At 60.9% G+C, this 19,123-nt stretch overlaps 1 protein-coding gene across 1 annotated transcript in view; it reads left to right on the forward strand.

The window, feature by feature from the left end:
• Positions 1–2,662: 2,662 nt before the first annotated feature.
• Positions 2,663–19,123, forward strand: part of RUNX3 (RUNX family transcription factor 3) — a 33,903-nt gene continuing 17,442 nt past the window's right edge. Inside the window, exons 1-3 of the mRNA XM_067311448.1 lie at positions 2,663–2,923; positions 4,050–4,206; positions 8,737–8,841. Coding sequence (XP_067167549.1) covers positions 2,663–2,923; positions 4,050–4,206; positions 8,737–8,841 — 523 coding nt within the window. The remainder of the gene's footprint in view (positions 2,924–4,049; positions 4,207–8,736; positions 8,842–19,123) is intronic.

Here is a 19,123-nt window from a genome sequence, read left to right on the forward strand (position 1 = left end):
CCGGCGGTCCCTTTGCTCCCGGTGACAAAGAGGCAGCAGGATGGGGACTTTTGCGACCAAACTCCCCCGGTAAAATCCCCTGGTGGTCGCACCGCCGTCCCATCTCCTGCCCGCACCTGCCCCTCGGAGATGCTGCCCGGGCCGGTGCCCCCCGAGAGGAGGGGGCGGAGGGCGAGAGGGAGCCGGGACCCGCCGAGCAGCCGGGGGACCGGAGAGGCGGGGGAGGGGGGGGGAAGGGGGGAGAATCCGGGCCGCCCCGTCGCGCCCGCCCCGTCGCAGCGGCCGCCGCGCCGGGACGGAACCGCGGCGCCAACTAGCGGCCGCGCCGCCGCACTGCAGCGCCGCGCCCGCCGCCGGGGCGCACTGCGCAGGCGCACTGCCCCCCCCCCCCGGCCCTCCCCCGCCTGTCCCGGGCCCGGGGAGCCCCGGGGGCCGCGGCGGAGCCCGGCTCGGGGTGGTCGGGCCGGGTCGGGCCGGGCCCCCCCCGCCGGCAGCTCTCCCCGCGGTGCGAGGCGCAGCGTGCCCGGGGAGGCGCCGTGCGCACACCCCCGCTGCTAAAAGGGGGGCAAAAACAAAAATAAATCGCGCTGCTCCGGTGCCCAGCAAGCTTTCACCTAAAAAGGGAAGGATTTCGGCGCGCCTCGATTAAAATCGCAGCGGGGAGGCAGCCCGACGTGCGGGGCGCCGCCGTCGGCCCGGTCCGGCCCCGCTGCCCCGGCCCCGGCTCCGGCTCCGCGGCCGGCGGCGCTGGGGGGGCCCGGGCTGCCCGGTCGTTTACAGGGCAGCGCAGCGAGGGAACCCGCTGCTCCTCCTTCCCGTCTTCCTATTTTGTTTAATTCTTTTTTTTTTTTTTTTTTGGACAAACGCGGTTCTTTTCGTTTCCTTCCCCTGGAGCGGCCGCAGCGGCCGGGGGGATGCGGGAGCGCGCCCGGGCTCGCCCCCGCTAAGCGGTGCGGCTTGGGGAGGAAAATCTTTCATTAGTTTGCGGAGAGCTTTCGGGGGAAGGAAAGATTTTTTTCTTTTAATTTTAAAGAAAGTTTTGTTTTACATAACCCAGCACACGACCCAACACGTAGCGGTAAGGTTTCGGGTCCGGCGACCTCCCCGCCGCCGCCTGCTCTTATACAGGCAAAACGTGCCGTCCCCAGGAAGAAATTTGTACGAGTTGAGTGAAATTGTTAAGAGCCGTCTAAACCGCTCAGCCCCCGACCGCGGAGCGGGGGGAAAACCATCTCCTCTGCGAAATAAGCCGGCAGTTAGACTGCCCGCTGAGAACCAGCGCTTTCATTTCTACTAGGTCGGTAATATTTGGGCTGCAGCAATGGAAAATACATTTCTTTTTAAGCAGTCCCCGCTTTTCTCCCTGCCGCCTGCCCCGCAGCGCATTTCGTTTTGCGTTTCAGAGGAGAGACAACGGCGCGGGGAGGCGGCACCGCACGCAACCGCGCAGCAAAACTTCATTTTTTTCCTGCAGAACCGGTCGCTTCTGCACGGATTTGCGCGCTAGCAGCGCCGGCCGGGACCGCCGTCCCTGCGGGGCCCGAGCGCGGCTCTCGCCCCCGCTGCGGCTGCGGGGGAAGCGCCGGGCGCGCTCGGTGTCCCGCTCCCCGGGGACACTGCGGCCGGTTTCGGTTTTTTGGGAGGGGGGACGCAAAGCGGAGGGGCGGCTGTTTAGCACCATTCGCCGGGCGAGCTCACAGCCCCCGGCTGGGGACGCGGCTCTGCCGCCCACTCTCCCTCCCCGTCGGCGATGCAAAGCCGGCTCGGGGGGACGGCGGGCGGCGCGGGCACCGGGAGCGCTCTGCAGAGGGACGCGGGGGGGCGGCCACTGCTTTAGTCCCCTGCCGCTTCGCGCTGCCGCAGCTCCGGCCCCCGAACGGCCCCATCGCGCCCCAAAACCCCCCGGCGACTGCGGCCGCCGCCGGCCCCGCGGCCGTAATAAGGCATCGGGGCCCCGACGTGCGCCCGCCCCCCCGTTCCAGCCCAGCGGGGGGCGGGGCTGCCGCTCGGTCACGCCCTCTTTCAGCGTTGTCCCCGCCCCTTTCGCCCCGAGGCCCCGCCCCTTCTGCCGGCAGGAGCAGGGTCGTGGGCGGGGGCAAGGGCCCACCCGGCCGCGCCATTGGCGCGGGGGCCCGTCAGTCAGGGCGCTGCCCGCCCCCCCGGGGCCGGCAGTAAATACGGTACCGAGCGGCGCAGCTGACACTTGGGAGCTGGTTTCGGGGCCGCCCGGCGCAAGAAGCCCGGCTGCAGGCGAGGGCACCGGCCGCGACGTGGCTCTGCCGGGGCTCGGCGCCGCCCTTCCCGGCGCTTGGCGGGCGGGACAGCACCGAGGCCGCCGGAGGGGGCCGCCGCCCGCGGCGACGTCCCGAAGAGCCGGGCGAGAACCGGCCCCCCCGAGCCCGCCCGGCCGCTCTCTGCTCGCCGCCTCCCCGCGGCGCCGGCGGGGGACGGAAATCTGCCGGGACGGAGCGAGGCAGCGCGGGGCCCCGCTGCCGCCGCCGCCGCCGGCCGCCCAGCCGCCGCCCCCGTGGGGACCGGGGGGCCCCGCCGCGGCGTCCCGCCGCCCTCCCCGCTGCGGGAGCCCCGCCGCCGGCGAGCGGTGGGCACCGGGCTCCTCCTCGCCCCCCCCGGCCGCGGCGGCTCCCTGACGCCCGCTGTTGTGATGCGTATTCCCGTAGACCCGAGCACCAGCAGGCGCTTCACTCCCCCCTCCACGGCCTTCCCCTGCGGTAAGATGGGCGAGAACAGCGGGGCGCTGGGGGCCCCCGCGCCGGGCGCCCGGGCGCGCCCCGAGGTCCGCTCCGTCGTGGATGTACTGGCCGACCACGCCGGCGAGCTGGTGCGCACCGACAGCCCCAACTTCTTGTGCTCGGTGCTGCCTTCCCACTGGAGGTGCAACAAAACCCTGCCCGTGGCCTTCAAGGTAAGACGGGAGCTGCGGGGCGGGCTGCGGCCGGGGCTCTGCCGGCTCCTCGCAGGGCGGCCCCGGGGGGGGGGGAGGCCCCGGGAAGGCGGCGGTGCCCCCTGCCCCCTACCTGCCCTCCGCCCCGGCCCCTCGCACTTCCCCCCCCGCCCCTTTTCATTTTAAATCGCTCCTGACATCACCGTCAAGGGAGTCTTGTTTTATTATTTTTAATCAAGTCTCCGCATTGCCCCGCGGTCACAGCATCTTAGATATTCCGTACAGTTAGGAGCTCTCAGGCAACTTTGAAGTTTAATGAGAGTGGAGGTTAATTACCTTCCTGGGAGAGGGAGAGAGAGGGGCAGGGAAAGGGAGATCTAATCTGCAAGAAGAAAGCGAAGAGCTGCAGCGGCGGCACCGGGCTGCGCAGCCGGGGCCCCGCGCGGCTCCCCGCGGCCGCCCGGCTGCGGCTCCGCGGGGTCGGGGCGGCCCGACGGGGCCTCCAGGGCCGGGACCGAGGCGGGCGAAGCCGCCAAGGCAGCGGGAGGCGAGGCGGGGGGAGCCGGCAGGACGGCGGGGGAGCGGCGGCTGCCCGTTCCCGGGGAGCCCGCAGCCGTCGGGGGTGGCGGCTGGGCAAAGCGGGGCTGCCGCGGCCTTTGGGGCGCTGCTCCCCGGGCCGGGAGGGGGGTGCGGGGCCGGGGGGTCCCGCCGGGTCCCCGCACGCCCCGCGCTCCTCTCCGCGGCCGCGCAGCTCGGCCGAGTCCCCTCCGGCCTCGCGGCGCCGCGGTTCCCCTCGGCGGGTCGGGCCCGGCTCCGGGCGCGTCGCGGCCGCACCGCGCTCCGCAGCGCTTTTTCCGCAAATTAAACAAAATAAAAGTGAAAGCCGCTCCCCCATCTCCGCGGCCGTCCCTGGCCCCCCGGGGAAGGGCCCTCGCGCGTTTTAACCCTCCCTTTTTTTAAGCTCGGTCCCCCTCTTCCTCCTCCCCGGTTTGCGGGGTGAACCAGCTTCCTCGGGGGCTCGGATTGGTTTTGGTTTGGTTTTGCCTTTTGGGTTTTTTGGGGGGCGTGCGTGTGGGGGAGAATCGTAGGGTAGGTTAGCTCAGGCCGCAATTAATTTTAGCCTAAAAATTCTCTCGTCCTGCCCCAGGTCGTAGCCCTCGGAGATGTCCCCGATGGGACGGTGGTGACGGTGATGGCTGGGAATGATGAAAATTACTCTGCAGAGCTCCGCAATGCCTCCGCCGTGATGAAAAACCAAGTGGCGAGGTTTAACGACCTGAGATTTGTTGGGAGAAGCGGCAGGGGTAGGTATCAGCCGGGAAATGGTTGGCCTTTTTATTTGGCTTTTTTTTCCTTTCTCTCCTTCCTTCCTTTTTTTTATTTTTTATTTTTAAAGAGCTTAGTTTTATTTTATTTTAACGGTGTATTCTGCGCCAGCCGCTGGAGGTGGTTTCGCTGCCGCGGGCTGCGCCGCCGGTGCAGGGAGGAAACACCCGGCAGCGGCGGCGGCTCCCCGAGGGGCCCCGGGCGGCGGCGGCGTCCCCGGCTGCTCCCGACGGGAGGCTCCGGCGAACCGCCCGCCCCGCCGCTCCTCTCCGGGGCTTTTCTCTCCCGAGACACCGGGCGTAGAAAGCGCAGGCAGCAGGAGAGGAAACCCCGCTCTGAAGCGTGCGCGGTGCTCGGAGCGCAGCCCTCTCGCGTGCGTGGGTTTGCACCCGAAGGGGCGCCCACGGGGCTGCCTCGCAGCCCAGGTTTTGGGGCGGTTTCGGAGAGGCTCCTGAGCGAGCCGCGCAAGGGGGGGGGGGCGCCCGGCCGCGGCTCGCTGCCCCTCCGCAGGGCGCGCAGCAGGTGAAGGCGGTCGGGGGCTGGACGCGGCCGGCACCCAGCCCGCCCCGTTAGCGTTATATTGTGCAAAACGCAGGTGTCGGAAGGGGAAGGATGATCAAGGAAGCGAGGGGGGTTGCGGAAAGGCCGGTGCAGGTCGGAGGCGCCGCGGCGGGCGCGGGTCGGTGCCTGGCGCAGCGCGTCCCGCTCCGGGAGCGCGGGCAGGAATTGCTCCCGCTGGCTCTGGAGCCCGACTCCGCCGTTTAGCCTTAAACCGATCGCGCCGCTGACTTCCCGAAACAAAATTAGGCTGTGCCATCTGAGAAGAACAAAATGAACGTGCTGAAAAGCCAGCCTGTGCCGGGGGAAAGCGCTGTACTCCTTTCCCTCGTGCCTGATTCCTTGCAGCCGTATTTTACCTGAATTTCAAATTTATTTATACAATTTCGGCATTTCATCACCAATGCACACTGCAGATTGAGGCACTTAATTGTTCATTAAAAAAAATAGGAATACTATATTTCAATGGTCATATGGCAACATTTTCTCAAACTCTTCTAGTGTGTATATATACAATGTCAGATATATTTTGACTTCTCTGCATTAATTAAAAGCAGCGATGTTACAAATTATTTGCATGTAATAAATGTTTACTTGTTCCTCTTTATGAAACTTGAATAGTTTACATTCTTTCATACATTTCCTTTTTCCTGTTGGCTCCTTCTCCAAGTTGCAGTTTCTTTAAAACTCTCCACTTAACTGGTTGCAGGTTGATGGATGGAAAATGTTTTTTCTTTTATGAATTAAGCTTTCATTTCTGTAATCAATTATTCTCGTAGGCTCTTTTCTTTTTCTTCCTTCATTCTCCTTACACAAATTTCCAAACTGAATGCAACCCAATCTCGGCTTGACTCTTGAATTCATTATTAATGTTCCTCCTCCGCGGCCCCATGCTCAAGCTCTGAAATAACAGTAGTTTTCAGGCTCCCGAAAGCAGTGAGGTGGATAGGCTCCTTCCTCCAGCAGAGCCCTGGGTAATACCCGTTACAGGGGTGGGAGCACCTGCCCCGGCTCCGGGGGGCTCCGGGTCCTGCCCTTCGCCTCCCTGCGAGCACGGGGCCGTGTCTAGCCCGGGGCCGGTCCTTGCTCGCCCGGCCGGTGGCGGGGGCGCGGGGAAGGGGCAGCTCGCAGCGCTGGGGAAGCTGCCCCGCTGTATTAGCAGTGTAACTAAAATGCAAATTTCTTTCCGCGCTCTTGTGGATGGCGCTTTGAAAAGCAGGCACGAAAATAACTCGCGCGCGGCTCCCTGGAGCCGATGTGAAACCGTGGCCGCGTGTGCGGTTGTCTCGCAGCCCGGCTGCGCACTTGGCGCATGTGCTGCCCCGTCTGGGGACGGACGTGCTTTCCCGGGGAGGAGCGCGACTTGGCCGCGTATCTCTGCGGCGTGTTCAGTGCTAAAAATCGTTTCTGTTGAATTTTTTTTTTTTTTGTCTGGGTGTCACACTTGCTTTTTCATGTTTGTCGTCTTGATCTCTGGAAGCCCAGGGCTGGTTTAGTTTATTCTGGCAGAAATCTGGATTTGCTTCAAAACGCTTTGTCGGAGCAGAGCCGTGTGTGTGCGTGTGTAAGTGTTTGTGTAAATACCATGTGTGGACGTGTGCGTCTGTAAACACACACACACACAGAGCCCTGCATCCCCCAATACGCAAGCGCACGGGCAGAGCGAGCTGCGGGGGCTCTGTAAAATCAGAACCAAATCTAAGCTCTGCTTTGCAAAAATGAGTTGCAATGAGGCAGAACTGGGCACTTTTATTTTTATATGTGTTTAGCGGCAGTCTCCGGAACTGGTGAGCTGCCCAGGCACAGGGGGAAGAGCAGGTCCTTACCTGCCCCCCCGCTCCCCAAAATTCCCATCTCCGTGCGCGAGGGGAGAAGCGTGAGCTTCCCCCTTTTGCACAGCAGCAAAGAGGGGTTTTTTGTTTTTTTCTTTCTTCCCCTCTTTGCTCAAAACCCTGCGGCTCGCGTTGCACCGTGCAAACCGAAAGCGCGGCGCGGTGCCCGGGGCGTCCCCGGGAGCGGCTGGCGGAGCCGGGCAGGCGGCACCGCTCCCCGCCGAGCCGCCGCCGCCGTGCGGGGCGCTGGGACTAACCCCAGCTCGCTTCCCGAGAAGGTGAGAAACGAGGCTTTAAAAAAAAAAAAAAAAAATGGGGCTGAGTAATAATTGTCATTTTCAATTCATGGGAGAGGATTTCTGAGAGGTGGCGAAATGTCGCAGCCGGCTCCCCGCGGCGGGCGCTCAGCCTTGCGTGGGGGTGGGTTCGTGGCCGCCTGCAGCGGGGGGGCGAGACCGAGGTGCGGCGAAGCTGGGTCACCCGGCGGAGGGGACCGAGCAGAAAGCCGCGGCGCCGGGAGCTGCCCGCAGCCTCCGCCCGCAGCCGGCTCCTCTCTGCCCGGGAATCGCAGGCAAACGAACAGGCTTTCTCCGACCGCCTTTCCTCCCCCGAGTTTGCTTCCTAAATAACTTTTCCGAAGAGCCCTCACCTGCGCACTCCGCTTCTGTGCACATTTTGCTAACTGATCGCCTCGGTGATTTTTTACGTGGACGCACAAAGCCGCCCGGCAGCCTTCGGGCTCTCCCGGCTGCAGCAGCGCGGCTTTAAATACAGGTTGTCAGTGCAGCTGTTTCACGTCAGATTTAAAATTTTACTTGGAAGGGTAAAAAAAAAAAAAAGAAAAGTCTTCTCGTGTAGAGAATCAGCTAAAGGCTTGTGCGTATTTTGGTCCTATTTTGAAAGCTTAAGTGGGGCATGGATTGGGCTGGTTTCCATGAATGCTGCTCCCTGTCTCCTTTAAAGCCAGTGTTTCCCCACCACCACCACCACCCAATGCTCCGGTAAAGAAACTTCTCCGCCTAGGATAATTGCAGGATGTTTTCAGAAAGAAATATTTAAGATTTTTTTCTGTTAGTTCTAGCTGTACAAATAGCAGTGGCTTGTGCCATGGGTGCTCCTAGGTCTGCCGTGGTGGGGGGTGGCCGGGCCGTGAAAGCCCCGGTCCTGGGCAAAGGCAGAGGATGTGTTTTCCCACTGCTCGGTGCAAGGGTTTATGTGGGAAAGAAAAGCTGGAAAAGCCAAGGGGCTCGGATGGGTGCTTCCAGGAGGATCAGGAAGAATAATTCCTGCTGGCTTTTAATGGGGCTCGTGCCCCTGGAGTACCCGATGGCTTTGCAAGCCCACAGTTAACACTGCCGCGTTGCCCCCATGGGGCAGGCAGGGGGGCGCGAAGGCCCTCGCTGCCGGCGCCATCCCGGGAGCCTGCTGGGAGCGTCCGTGGGGACGGAGCAGCCCTGATGGGGCAACTAGTGGGCAGTGATCCGGACGCCTGGGCCCCATCCCAGGCTGCGGTGGGTGCAGGCGGAGCTGCAGGAAGCGGGGCTGGAGCCGGGCTGAGCTGGGACTCGGGTGCTCGCCTGGCGTCGCACCCCTCCAAACGCCCGCTCGGGTGCACTGCACTCCATGCCTGGGGCTGCTGCGGGCCAAAACACACCCGTTTTAGGCAGAAAATGCCATTTTGCAGCGCTTGCAAACCCACACGGCCCTGGAGCGGGGCGAGGGGCAGCCAGGGCGAGCGTCGCTTTTGGGGGTGGATCGCTGTGGGAAAAGGGGGAGCATCAGCGCGCCGGGGCCTGGGAGGCGGCCGCGGGCGGAGGGGGCGACGCAGGGCCAGGATGGGGGAGGAGAGGGGCAATCGATGACTTTGCATGCAGGAAGGTCCCGGCTCTGGCTCTGAAGCGGCTCCAGTCTCCGTAGCCAGCTGAAGCCGGGGCAGCCGGCCGAGCTCTGTGTCTCGGCAATAAGGCCTCCTAAAATTAAACGATGTGCGCGGGGGAATGCATCCCTGCACGGGGATGTCTGCGTCCGCGCTTGCTTGCGGAAGAGGTCAACTCATGTGAAAATCCTCTTTTCTCTCTTCTTTCCCGCCCCCCCAACCCCTTTCCCAACCTCCCTTAGGAAAAAGCTTCACCCTGACGATCACGGTGTTCACGAACCCCACGCAAGTCGCTACCTACCACCGAGCCATTAAGGTCACCGTGGACGGACCCCGGGAGCCGCGCAGTAAGTGAGGCACCGCAGGTTGAGCTTGCCGGGCGCCGGGCTGTTCCCACGGGAGCTGCCGGCCGGGCGCCTCTCCGCCATCGCCGCCCCGCGGCTTTGCCGCTCGGGATGCGGGGAAAACGGCGAGGGCTGCGGCGGCGGCGATAGGATGGAGCCTTGCAGGGTGTTTATATGAAGCCAGAGGTGCCCTGCCCCGCTCAGGAGGGGGATTTGGGGGCTATTAAACCCCAAATCCGCCTTTTTCCTCCGTGGCGCTGGCCACCGGCACGGCCCGGGAGGCTCCCGGAGCCCCTTTCCCATGCCGGTAGCAGCAGTTTGGCTCTCGGATTCCTGAAGCCTCCGCTGGTGGCAGCATGAGCAGCCCGAGCGGGCGATCAAACCGCAGAAGCGTCTTTCCCCCGGCGCGACGGAGGCTCTTCCGGACGCGGGGTTGGCCGCGCTCGGCCGGCTCTGGGAGCCAGACGTTAGGGGCTCCCCGTGGCTGGAGCAGCGCCGCGGGATCCGCCAGCATCGCCAGCTGGAAGCGTCCGCTCCGCGCGGCAGCGGGGCTCCCATGCCCATAAAGCCTGGCTTGTTCCCCTGGCGTGCGAAGCCGCCGGTGCCCGCGCGGAAGGGAAACGGTTTGATCCTGCTAAATATGCTTCAGCAAACACCTTCTGTGGATGCTGCCGGAGGGCCGCCCGCGCGCCTTGATGTCGGGCCAGGCCGCGAGCGTCGCGCTGCAGAGGGCTCTCGGCGCGAGGTTTTATTTGGGTTGGGTTTTGTCGGAGTTTATTTTATTTCATTATTTTTTTTCCTCCCTCTATGACTTTTATTTGGGGCTGGAGCGCTTATTTGCGAAGCAGGCCTGGCGATGGTGCTTTTTTTTATTTTTATTTTTTAATTTATTTATTTTTTTAGCATGAAACGCGAGCAGCGTCGCCGTCATGGGGCGGCGGGAGCGCGGAGCCGGTGTCTGGCGCTGCAGGGCCCCGGGGCGGGAGGGGGGGAAAGCTGGTGGGATTTGGGAGCCAGGAATTTCGCAACGGAGCGAGGTCAGGAATAGAAACCAGGTCTCCTGGCTCAGCCGCCTCCCTGCAGCATCAGGTGGCCTTTCTAATAATAATAATCATCATCATCATCGCCCCCGTAAGGAATACGTAAACAGTAATACAAGGGGAGATAGTGGCTGCTCGTAGCGTTTGGTTTGCTCCGGCTTCGCCGCGGCTTCGCAGCGCTCGCCAAAGCCCGGCTGAATCACTCCGGCTCCTCCTGGGAATTTCAACACGTCGCCCGGCCGCCGCCGATCGTTAACTGCAGCTCCGCGACGCGGGGGCCAAAGGCGCCCGAGGCAGCCGGGGGCGCGGGGCAGAGGCCGGCTCTCGCCGCCGCCTTCCCCCGGGATGCTCCCCTGGGATGCCCCCCCCCTCCCCCGGACGCTTCGCGGGCCCCGAGGGGTTTCGGCGCGGCTCCTCGGGAGGCCTCCGGCGTTTCCCCTTGTGCCGCGCAGACCGCGGAGGCGGATCTCTCCCCCTCCCTCCATCCCCGCCTGCCCGGACCTGGGCCGCGGATGCGAGGAGCTTAGACCCGGGTTGCACGCTGCTGCTTTTTTTCATTTTCCCCTCTCCAAATCTCGCGGACGTGTCGGCAGGGAAGGCCGTGCGTGGCTTCCCCCTTAGACCTCCAGGCTTAGGTTCAGGTTTGGTGGAAAATCTGCCCTTCCGCTGGGGAAACCCTTCTCCCCCGTCCCCCTCCATCGGTTTGCGCTTTGTAATGAACCTGAAATTAAGGAGAAAAGAGGGAAAGGAAAAAAAACCCACCCAGCCACCGCAGCGCGCGGTGCCTTTCCCCTCCCTTCCCTGCAGAAAGCCTCCATGTGCAAATGCCGGCTGCGGAATGGTGCCGGGCCGGGAAACGCGGCGACGGCCGTTTTCAGGGCCGCCCTGCCGCTGGGTGGCTCTGCGGCGTTGCACCCCTTGCCAGTCCCCCTGGCGAATCGTTTTCCTTTTTTTTTTTCCTCTTTTTTTCCTCTTCTCCCCCCCCCCCCCATGCTGTTTGCAGCATTGCACCGCCGTCGGCACGTGGATAAGCGCGTGTGCTGCCGCTCTGCAGCGTCGGCCGGCGCCGGGGGCAGGACGCGGCGCGGGGATGGGCTGGGGCCGGCGCGGGGCGGCCGAAAGCGCCCTCGAAATGGGAAGAATCGGCCGCTTGTCCGGGGACCCTGGGAAAGCCCCGGGCTCCGGCTTCTCGGCTGTGTGCCGGCCGGCGTTCCCGCGGGCTTCGCAGCCAGCAGCGCCACTGCCCGCCTCCCCCTTCGGCTCCCGGCCGCGTCCCGTCGCGTCGTCCCAGCCCTCGAGCAGGGCTTTTAACTTGAGCGGGGCCCGGAAACGCCTGGGCGTTAGGGGAAGGAGGCCGAAATCCGGCGTCGAGCGCCGCGGCCGGGCGCGGGATCGCGATGAATCAGAGCGCGGGCGAAGCGTCTCGCGGCGCCGCGAAGGGCCCCAGCGCTGCCGGAGCGGCCCCGGCGAGCGGCCTCGCTCCCAAGCGCCCCACTTGCTCGCTCCGTGGTTTTTTATTATTTTTATTTAATTTTAATGTTGTTATTGTGTTCGGATTCTTTGCGGGTCGCATCTGGGGAGAGAAAGGACATTTTTTCAAGTCGACACCTTGCTTCTAAATAAACGGCGCGTCGGGCGCCAAGTGTTGACATGCTTTGTACAAACAGGAAGTAATAAAATATTTGAACTTCCTGGGGAATTTCCTCCTTTTTCTTTCTTTTTTCTATTTTTTTCTCCTCTCTTCTCCGCAGCGCTCTCAAGCGAGAGCAGCCCGGGCGCGCTGCCGCCCCGGTGCACTGCCGCGAGCACTGCGGGGGTGTTTGCTCTCGCCCTGGGCAAACGGGAGCATCTCCGAGCCCCCGTGGCCGACCTGCCGGCGGCCGGTCCTTCCCCTCGCCTTCCCACTGCTCTTTCCTCCTCTCTTCTGGCACTTTTTCATCGCCCCTTTTCATCCTCCTCCTGGGAATTCTCATGCACAGCCCTTCTCCCTTTTTCCCTTTAATCTTTTTTTTTCTTTTTTCCTCCTTTTTCTCCTTGCTCTTCATTCTTCATCTCTCTCTCCCCTCCCTCATATCTCCCCTTTGCCCGCTTGTTTCTGATCTCTGCCCCTTCCTCCTGCTCCGGCCCCGCTGCCCCCGGCCGCCGTGTTGGGAGGGAAGCTGAGACCGAGCAAACTCGTTTCATGCTCCTGGTCACGCACAGACCCCGCAGCCCCCCGGGGGGGCCGGACACTCGCGCCCAGCGGCGCTCGCCCGGGGCAAAAACCATCCTTCCGGCTGCGGGCTTGGGAGCCCCGAGCTCGCCTGCCCGTGGCGCCCGTCCCGGCCGGCGCGTGGCCGCGGGGGCTTCTCGCCTCCCGCGTTCCCCAGCGCTTTCCGGCAGCCGCCGCTTTGCGCTTCGGTATCCTCGAGAGCGTCGGCTCTGCCGGCCCCCCCCAGCCGCCCCCCACGCCGCGTTTCCCGCGGGCCCCCCCGGCTCGCGGCTCCCTTCTCCCTGCCGCCGCTGGGGATTTGGGACGTCGGCACGGGAGCGGCGCTGCCGCGGGGCGCCGGACACCCTCCAGCCCCTCTGCCCCCGCAGCACGGGTGCTTTGGGGTTTTTTTGGCTTTTTTCTTTCCTTTTTTCCCCCAGCGGTGCCTGGGCGGCGCGGGCGGCAGGAGGAGAAGGGCTTGTATCAGCACTTCGGGGCTGACGCACACCTTGCTCGCGGCTTCGTTATCCATCTCGAAGCCGCGCCGATAAAGCCGCCGCGCCGAACCGGCCCGGCCCGGGCGCACCCCATCCCGGCGCCTCATCCCGCGCCCCGGCGCCGGCCCTGCCGCGGGAAGGGGCTCCCCAGCGCCGCAGCAGCCCCGGGGAAAGGGCAGCGGGGTTTTCCCTGTTTTTTTCCGTGCAACCCCGTGGCGCTGCGTTTGCTTTCGCCGGGGCACGGCAACCCCGGCTCGTGCTAAAGCGATTCCTTCCCCGGTGTCGTGTTTTCATGCCTTAACAGCTTAAACGCCATAAAAAGTACGAAATGACGTGTTTAATATATTGTGGAGTTGGTTGCTTCCTTGCTAACTTTTGGGCTATAATGTCTTTTTTTTTTTTTTTTTTTTCTTTCTTTCTTTCTTCTTAAAGCATTGGGTGTTGCTGGCCAGATTTCGGCCTCCCTGGTAATTAGCTGGAACAAGGAGCAGCTCTTTGGGGCTTCCTCGTTTGCACCATTTAGAGGAGGAAAAAAGGGAGGGGACGAAGACGGAGCAGAAAGAAACATTGCATGGGGGGCGTGCAGTTAAGTTAACTGGTCCGCGAAGTCACTCGTTCCATCCCGGCCCCTCGGGAAACCATGCCACGTCGCAGGGAAATTGCCGGTAGTTTTGGGAAACTGAACAGGGAGCGAAAAGGAGACCGGGATGATTTAATTCTGGTGCTCGCGACAGCATGGGCTGCTCGGGCTCCCTGCACCCGAGCCGGGGGCACCGCAGGGATCCCAGGCTCCGGCCTCGCTTTTCCCCTGCGAAATGCGGCGGCTTCCATCCGCAGCGCCGGGAAGCGCCCCGAGAGCGGTGGTGGCATGGAAAGGGCTTGAAGAAGGGACGGTGAATTATCGGAGGGTCTCGCTTCCCAGCCGGCCGGGCCATGGACCCGGGGCTGGGCCGGGCCCTGCCGGTGTTGTGCGATTGCCGATCTTCATCTCGGCCAGGAACGCTGATCTGGGGACGGGTAAAATTTGAACGGGGGTGTTTTGGTCATTAGAAGCAGGCTGGTTGCCAAAGCGCTCTGCGGGGTGACGGTTTGGGGTGTTATTTGGGTCTTTGGGGTTTTTTCCCCCTGCTTGTTCTAAGCTGGATATAAATATGCCAATGCTTCCCAGTTTGTCCGGGAATAATATTAAAAAAAGGGAAAGGGCACAAAAAAAAAAAAGGAAGAAAGATAGATAAATAAATCCAACAAGACCTTTTAAATGAATGAATGACCTCACTGCTTCCTGCACAGTTATTTGTAGGTGCAAAATTGCTGCAATTTGTTCTAATTTAAAACACGGTACTTAAAAATATGCCGATTTCCCACTTCTTGAGCCCCGTTGCCTTCCCTGGGGAGGAAGGGGAGGAAACGGTGAGCGACACTTTCGCTTCCTCGTGAGCCGCTCGCTCCGGGAGCGGGATGAACGCTCGGAGGCCTCGCGGTGCCTTTCCCTGCCGGAGCCCGGCGCTCTCGCCGCATCTCCTGGCGACGCGTCCGCCCCCAAAGGACCGAAAGTCGGGCGGTTTGGGGGATTCCTGGTGATCCTGCGTCCTTGAGCAGCGAAAGCGGAGGCGCCCAAAGGGTCCCGCGCGGGGGATCCCCAGCAGGAGCAGGGCCTCCGGCAGGAGCGCGCCGGCGCTTTCCTTTGCGCGATGACTGCGGGGGCTGTTTGGAATTTGTTTGCTTGTCGCTTATTTTGCCTTTTTATTTTTATTTTTTCCCTGAGTAGCGGTCGGCTTGATTGCATTCGCCCAACCCGCCCTGCAAAACCCGGCCAGGTGGCGGCCGCGCGTTCGGCCCCAGTGTCCCCGCGCGGATCCGGCCCCGTCGGCGCGTCCCCCCTGGAGCCGTGAGCAGGCCCTGGATGGGGTGTGCGGGTGCTTTTTGGGGCGCCCTGACACGAGGCACCTGGGGGGAACCTCGGGGGAGAGGCACCGCGTTGGCACGTTGAGCCCGCGGGGCGGCAGTGGCCGCCGAGGGCAGGAGCGGCCGGCGCAAGGCTCGGCACTCGCGGGACCCCGCGGGATCCCGTGCGGATCGGTGCTTGCCGCGCAGCGGGGTTTCTCTGTTTGTATTGCCATCGCTAATGTGTTTTGGTCCCAGCGGGGGAATTTGAAGCCGTCGGTACCTGGGGAGACTGTGCAGCGCCGCCTTTGCAGTTCGAGGCCGCTGTTGATACACGCATCTCCAGCAATTAGGTTAAACTGCCTCCTCCTCTCATTTCTTATAGGCGCTGCTCTTCATTTAACCCCTTCCGGGCCCGATGCGGCGAGGGGGGGATCCCGAGGGGTGCAAATCGCGCGGGGGAGAGGCGCCGGGCTCCTGCGGGCTGCGTGCACGGGCCGCGGCACCGGCGCGGGGGCAAAGGCTGTTCGGCTGCGCTCGACGCGCTGGGATCGCACCGCGCATCCGTGCTGCAGCTCGAGGCTGTACCCGGCCTTGAAAGAAGTATTAACAGCACAACCGAAATTATACGGGCTCCAGTAAATTCACTCCTCTAATTATTTTATTTGCTGCATATAGTAAATTCCACCTCTCCTTTTATAATCACCCAGTGCGTAATAACTTCAAAATCATTTCACTTAAAAATGACCAATGTTTTCTAAAAAGCTGCATAGGGGAGTCAGAGCAGGGAAATTATTTTTTGCTTGCATTGTACAAAGCAATCTCTGTTTAAATAGGTTGCAACACCTCCTGCTTCTGAAAGCTTTGGAAAACCCCAGGGCCCCATTCTCAGCTGGGGTAAAATCAGCATACCTGCTCTTGCTCTGGCTTTGGGGAAAAAAAATCACATACGGAGAAGTAAGTTGGCCGTGAGAGAGAGTGTATTTGCAAGGGACTGAATTGAAGAAAAAGGATGATCTAGGGGCTGTTTGGAGAGTTAAGCCTCTCCTCGAAGGCTTCTTCCAGAAAGATGTTGGAGGCATTTCGATGCTCTGCTTGGGGACTGTGGTCGGGCTGTGCCGGGTGCTGCACAAGTAAATAACGGGCAAGGTTGCCCGGGTCGAGCTGCGTGGCACAGGGGAGCCGTGCGGATGCGAGGAGCAGGCTGGCGTGGGCCGCGGAGGCAATGGGATGTTCCAGAAGGAATCTCTGCGGGCACCGCAGGGATGCTCTCGAGCTTTGCTCCTTCTCGAAGGCGCCGTTTGGTGTGCCAGCACTGAACTCGGCCCTGCTCTACCTATTCGTGCTCTGGATGTGCTCAGCTGGTGGGCAGAGGGCGAAGGGTGCAAGGCGTCCGCGGAGGCTGTCACCGGTGAGGATTCCCCAGGCACCGCGGGGACGGTCTCTCCCAGGTTTATTCAGGCAATGCAGCTTCACTTACGCCTGGCAGGATTTGCAAGCTCAGGAGCACAGCGCACGGGGTTGCGTATTAAAAGAAAAAAAGAAAAAAAAAGTCAATGCTAAAAGGAAAGTTTCATTTCAGGGAAGACAACAGCTAAGGGACCAGAACTATCAAACGAAACCGCAAGATCGCATCAGATGTCAGGGCAGGACACGTCTCGTTTCTCCCTCTCGAAAGGGCTTATCAGCACGACCAATCACTTTAATGATGTGGCAGAGGGAGGAAGAGGATTTGACTCGGAGTGAGATGAAATTTAGTTCCTAAGACCCTGCTCTTCCGCTGCCGGAGACCAGTCACCTGCTCTGAAATCAGCCAGAGATAAATCACATCCTGCAGCGGAAGGCACTTAGACATGATTTTGCATTATTTTATCTTATTCCTTCCAGTGAATCTGCACGTTGCAGTAGGAGAGGGGGGAGGAAAGACAGGTAAAGAGCAAGAGGAGAGGAGCCCAAGCGCTCGTCGTCAGCCCCCGAATCATTGCGCCGCGGCCTCGGGCTCTGCCGAGCCTCCCCTCGCCAGGCTCTGCCGGGACGGGCTGCACAGCGCCCCGGGCTGCGGTTCGGGATCGGCGCTCCGGAGCTGCTCGGGCAACGCTCTGCTCTCCTGCCTTCGGAGGAGCCGAACGAAGAGGGTTGAGGGTGCCGGCAGGTAGCGTTGCTGGGGGGCTCTTGCTCGCAGCCTCGCGCTGTGCGCGCCGGCGAAGCTCTGCAGCAGCTGCAGTTACCCGGCGGAGCAGCCCGTCTCCGGAGACAGAGCTTGGAGCTCGATCCTGGCATCGGGCATGTTCACATTCAAACGTCAGGGCTCGGCTCCAGCTCTGTCCTAGGGCAAAGGGGAAACGCAAGGCTCAGCATCCTCCAACCTTGGGAAAGTTTGGATCTGGTCCGTGTCGTGCCGCGTTACCGAGAGCACAGTCCTGCCTGGCGCAGCGTTACTACATCCATTGGCTACCGAGAGGCCCTGCAGCCTTGGATGCGTCTCGGATGCGTTAGCTGTAACGTGGCACATTCCTCGCGCAGGTCTGAACCCAGCCGATGGTCCTGCACGTCCTGGGTAGAGTCTCCTTAACCAGTGTCACCCAAAGGAATTTGATGCGTTTGCCCTACTGGAACAGGTTCCCATAGCTGGGAAAAACCAGCCGTACTGGTACCGCGTGGGTCCCGTTTCAAGTTGTTAGATAGCAGGCATTAACTCACGGCCTGCTGCGAGCTGGCACACCTCCACCGATACGCGTAGTGACAGCTAATATATGCATTTGAAAATCTGATCTCAGTCATGACTGAGGCAACACCAGCTGGGTGTACTTGAGATCCACCTGCTTCCTCCTGAGCACCCAGCTTTGAAATCTTTGAATCAGGGGTTTTGCCTAATTCCATGAGAAGTGGGTCACAGCCCGCAATTGAATTTTGCCTTCCTGGAAATGGGAGCAACTGCAGAGAAGTCAGCAAGGCTGGTGGTTTTTACACCGGTTACAAAAGCTGCTGCATTTCGCACGGATGTACGCTGATCTGCTAGTTTACGACACTCGTTGGGTGAAATTTTCAAATCTTCAATCAAAACTTTAAAAAACCTCCTAATTCATCCTGCAGCCTTTGAGTCGGATTTTCAAATGTTTCTAAGCATTGAGAGGTGCAGGAAAGCACTTGTGGGAATTCTCAGCAGTGCCTCAGCAGGCTAAATGCTCAAACCCGATGAAGTTTGCCCAGTCTGTTGCTGAGGATCCCACCAGGCACTTACCTGCGCTCCAAAGTGCTTAAATATCTTTGCCAATCCAGGAAGACTCAGTTTCCCTGCTGAAACCCTGGGAACGAGGAGCCCGTGTCCTTCAGGGACCTGTGCCTAAGCTGCACCGAAAGATGAGTTTGATGTTCCTCTTGATGCTAACGTGGGCCATGGCTCTCGCATCCCAGGAGCTTTTGGAAAAGCAGCCCTCAGTTTCTGTTTGAACATCTGCATTGATGAAGGGCTTTGATTTCCTTCCAGAGGGATAAGCTGTTGGCGCTGCTGGTGTGATAAAAGGCCACAAGTGCAGTCGGGTCCATCAGAAGGTGCCCCGTTCGCAACCCTCCTGGTGGAGGGTGGACAGGCAGAGGCAAAGCCAAGGGACTAACCCGCAAGTGAGAGGAGATTAGGGGCTCGCAAGCCCAGCTAATCAATACCAGGCTGCATATAACGAACATCTCTCCCACTGCTGTAGCTTCAGACAGTAAAAACCTACTGTAAATGCAACATATCTCTGCGCTTCCTGCCAGCTGGCAGCAAGCCAGCGTATTTCCTTCAAAAAGAGGGATATTTATTTTCATCCTTTTAGAGGCAGCCAATTCATCTCAGACCACCACCAGCTAAAAAAGCTTTATAAATTAGCAACCTCTTTTTTTAATTCACTCCCCCCCCCACCCCGTCAAATATTATTTTCCTTTCGTTGTTCAAGTCGGTGTAAATCTTGTGCCAGAACATGCGAGCCGAGGCGCATTGCGACACACTCCCCTTTCTCTCAAAGCCGGAGAAAGACAGTAGCGGTAGTGTCTCACGAAAGCCAGAGGAAACCAAAGCAAAGACTCGCCGTGACTGATTCTCTTTCCAAATGGCGTAAGCAGGCCAACTTCAAACATGTGAATAATGAGTTATCTGTGCTTGACTTTGTTCGGCAGCAGAAGAGACGGTTCCCCCTAACATTTTCCTCCTTTCCTTTTGCTCCCTCCTGTGAACTTCTGGGCTTGACTTTCAGAAGCTGGTTGAAGTAGCGCTGGCACTTGCTGGTCGCTGTTGCTCTCCGGAGGAGCTCGGTGGAGATCTCCATCTTCCTCTGTGGAGACATCAGGTTTGAGTCACTTCCAGCCGCTGACGCTGCAGGCAGCCCAGTTCCCGTTCCTGCGCCATCCTTCCCTCCCCTCTTTTGGTGGTCACGGGGCTCTCCACCAAATTCCTCTTGGTTGGAAACTTTCCTGTGCCGAGTCTTGAGCCAGAGGTGGGTTTCCGAGGGAAATTTGAGGGATGTTCAGCCGCGTTTTGTGTTATAGGTGTGCAAAGATAAAAAATGCCCAAGCATCTGCTCCAAGTGACAGGCCTGATGTTCCCATAACACGAGCGCTTCACATGTGGCTTCGTTCTGGAGCGCATGCTGGGACTTGATAGTCTAGCGGAGGCTCAGACTGGGAACAAATTCAAC

The sequence above is a fragment of the Apteryx mantelli genome, chromosome 27, assembly GCF_036417845.1.
Source record: "Apteryx mantelli isolate bAptMan1 chromosome 27, bAptMan1.hap1, whole genome shotgun sequence".
Lineage (NCBI taxonomy): Eukaryota > Metazoa > Chordata > Aves > Apterygiformes > Apterygidae > Apteryx > Apteryx mantelli.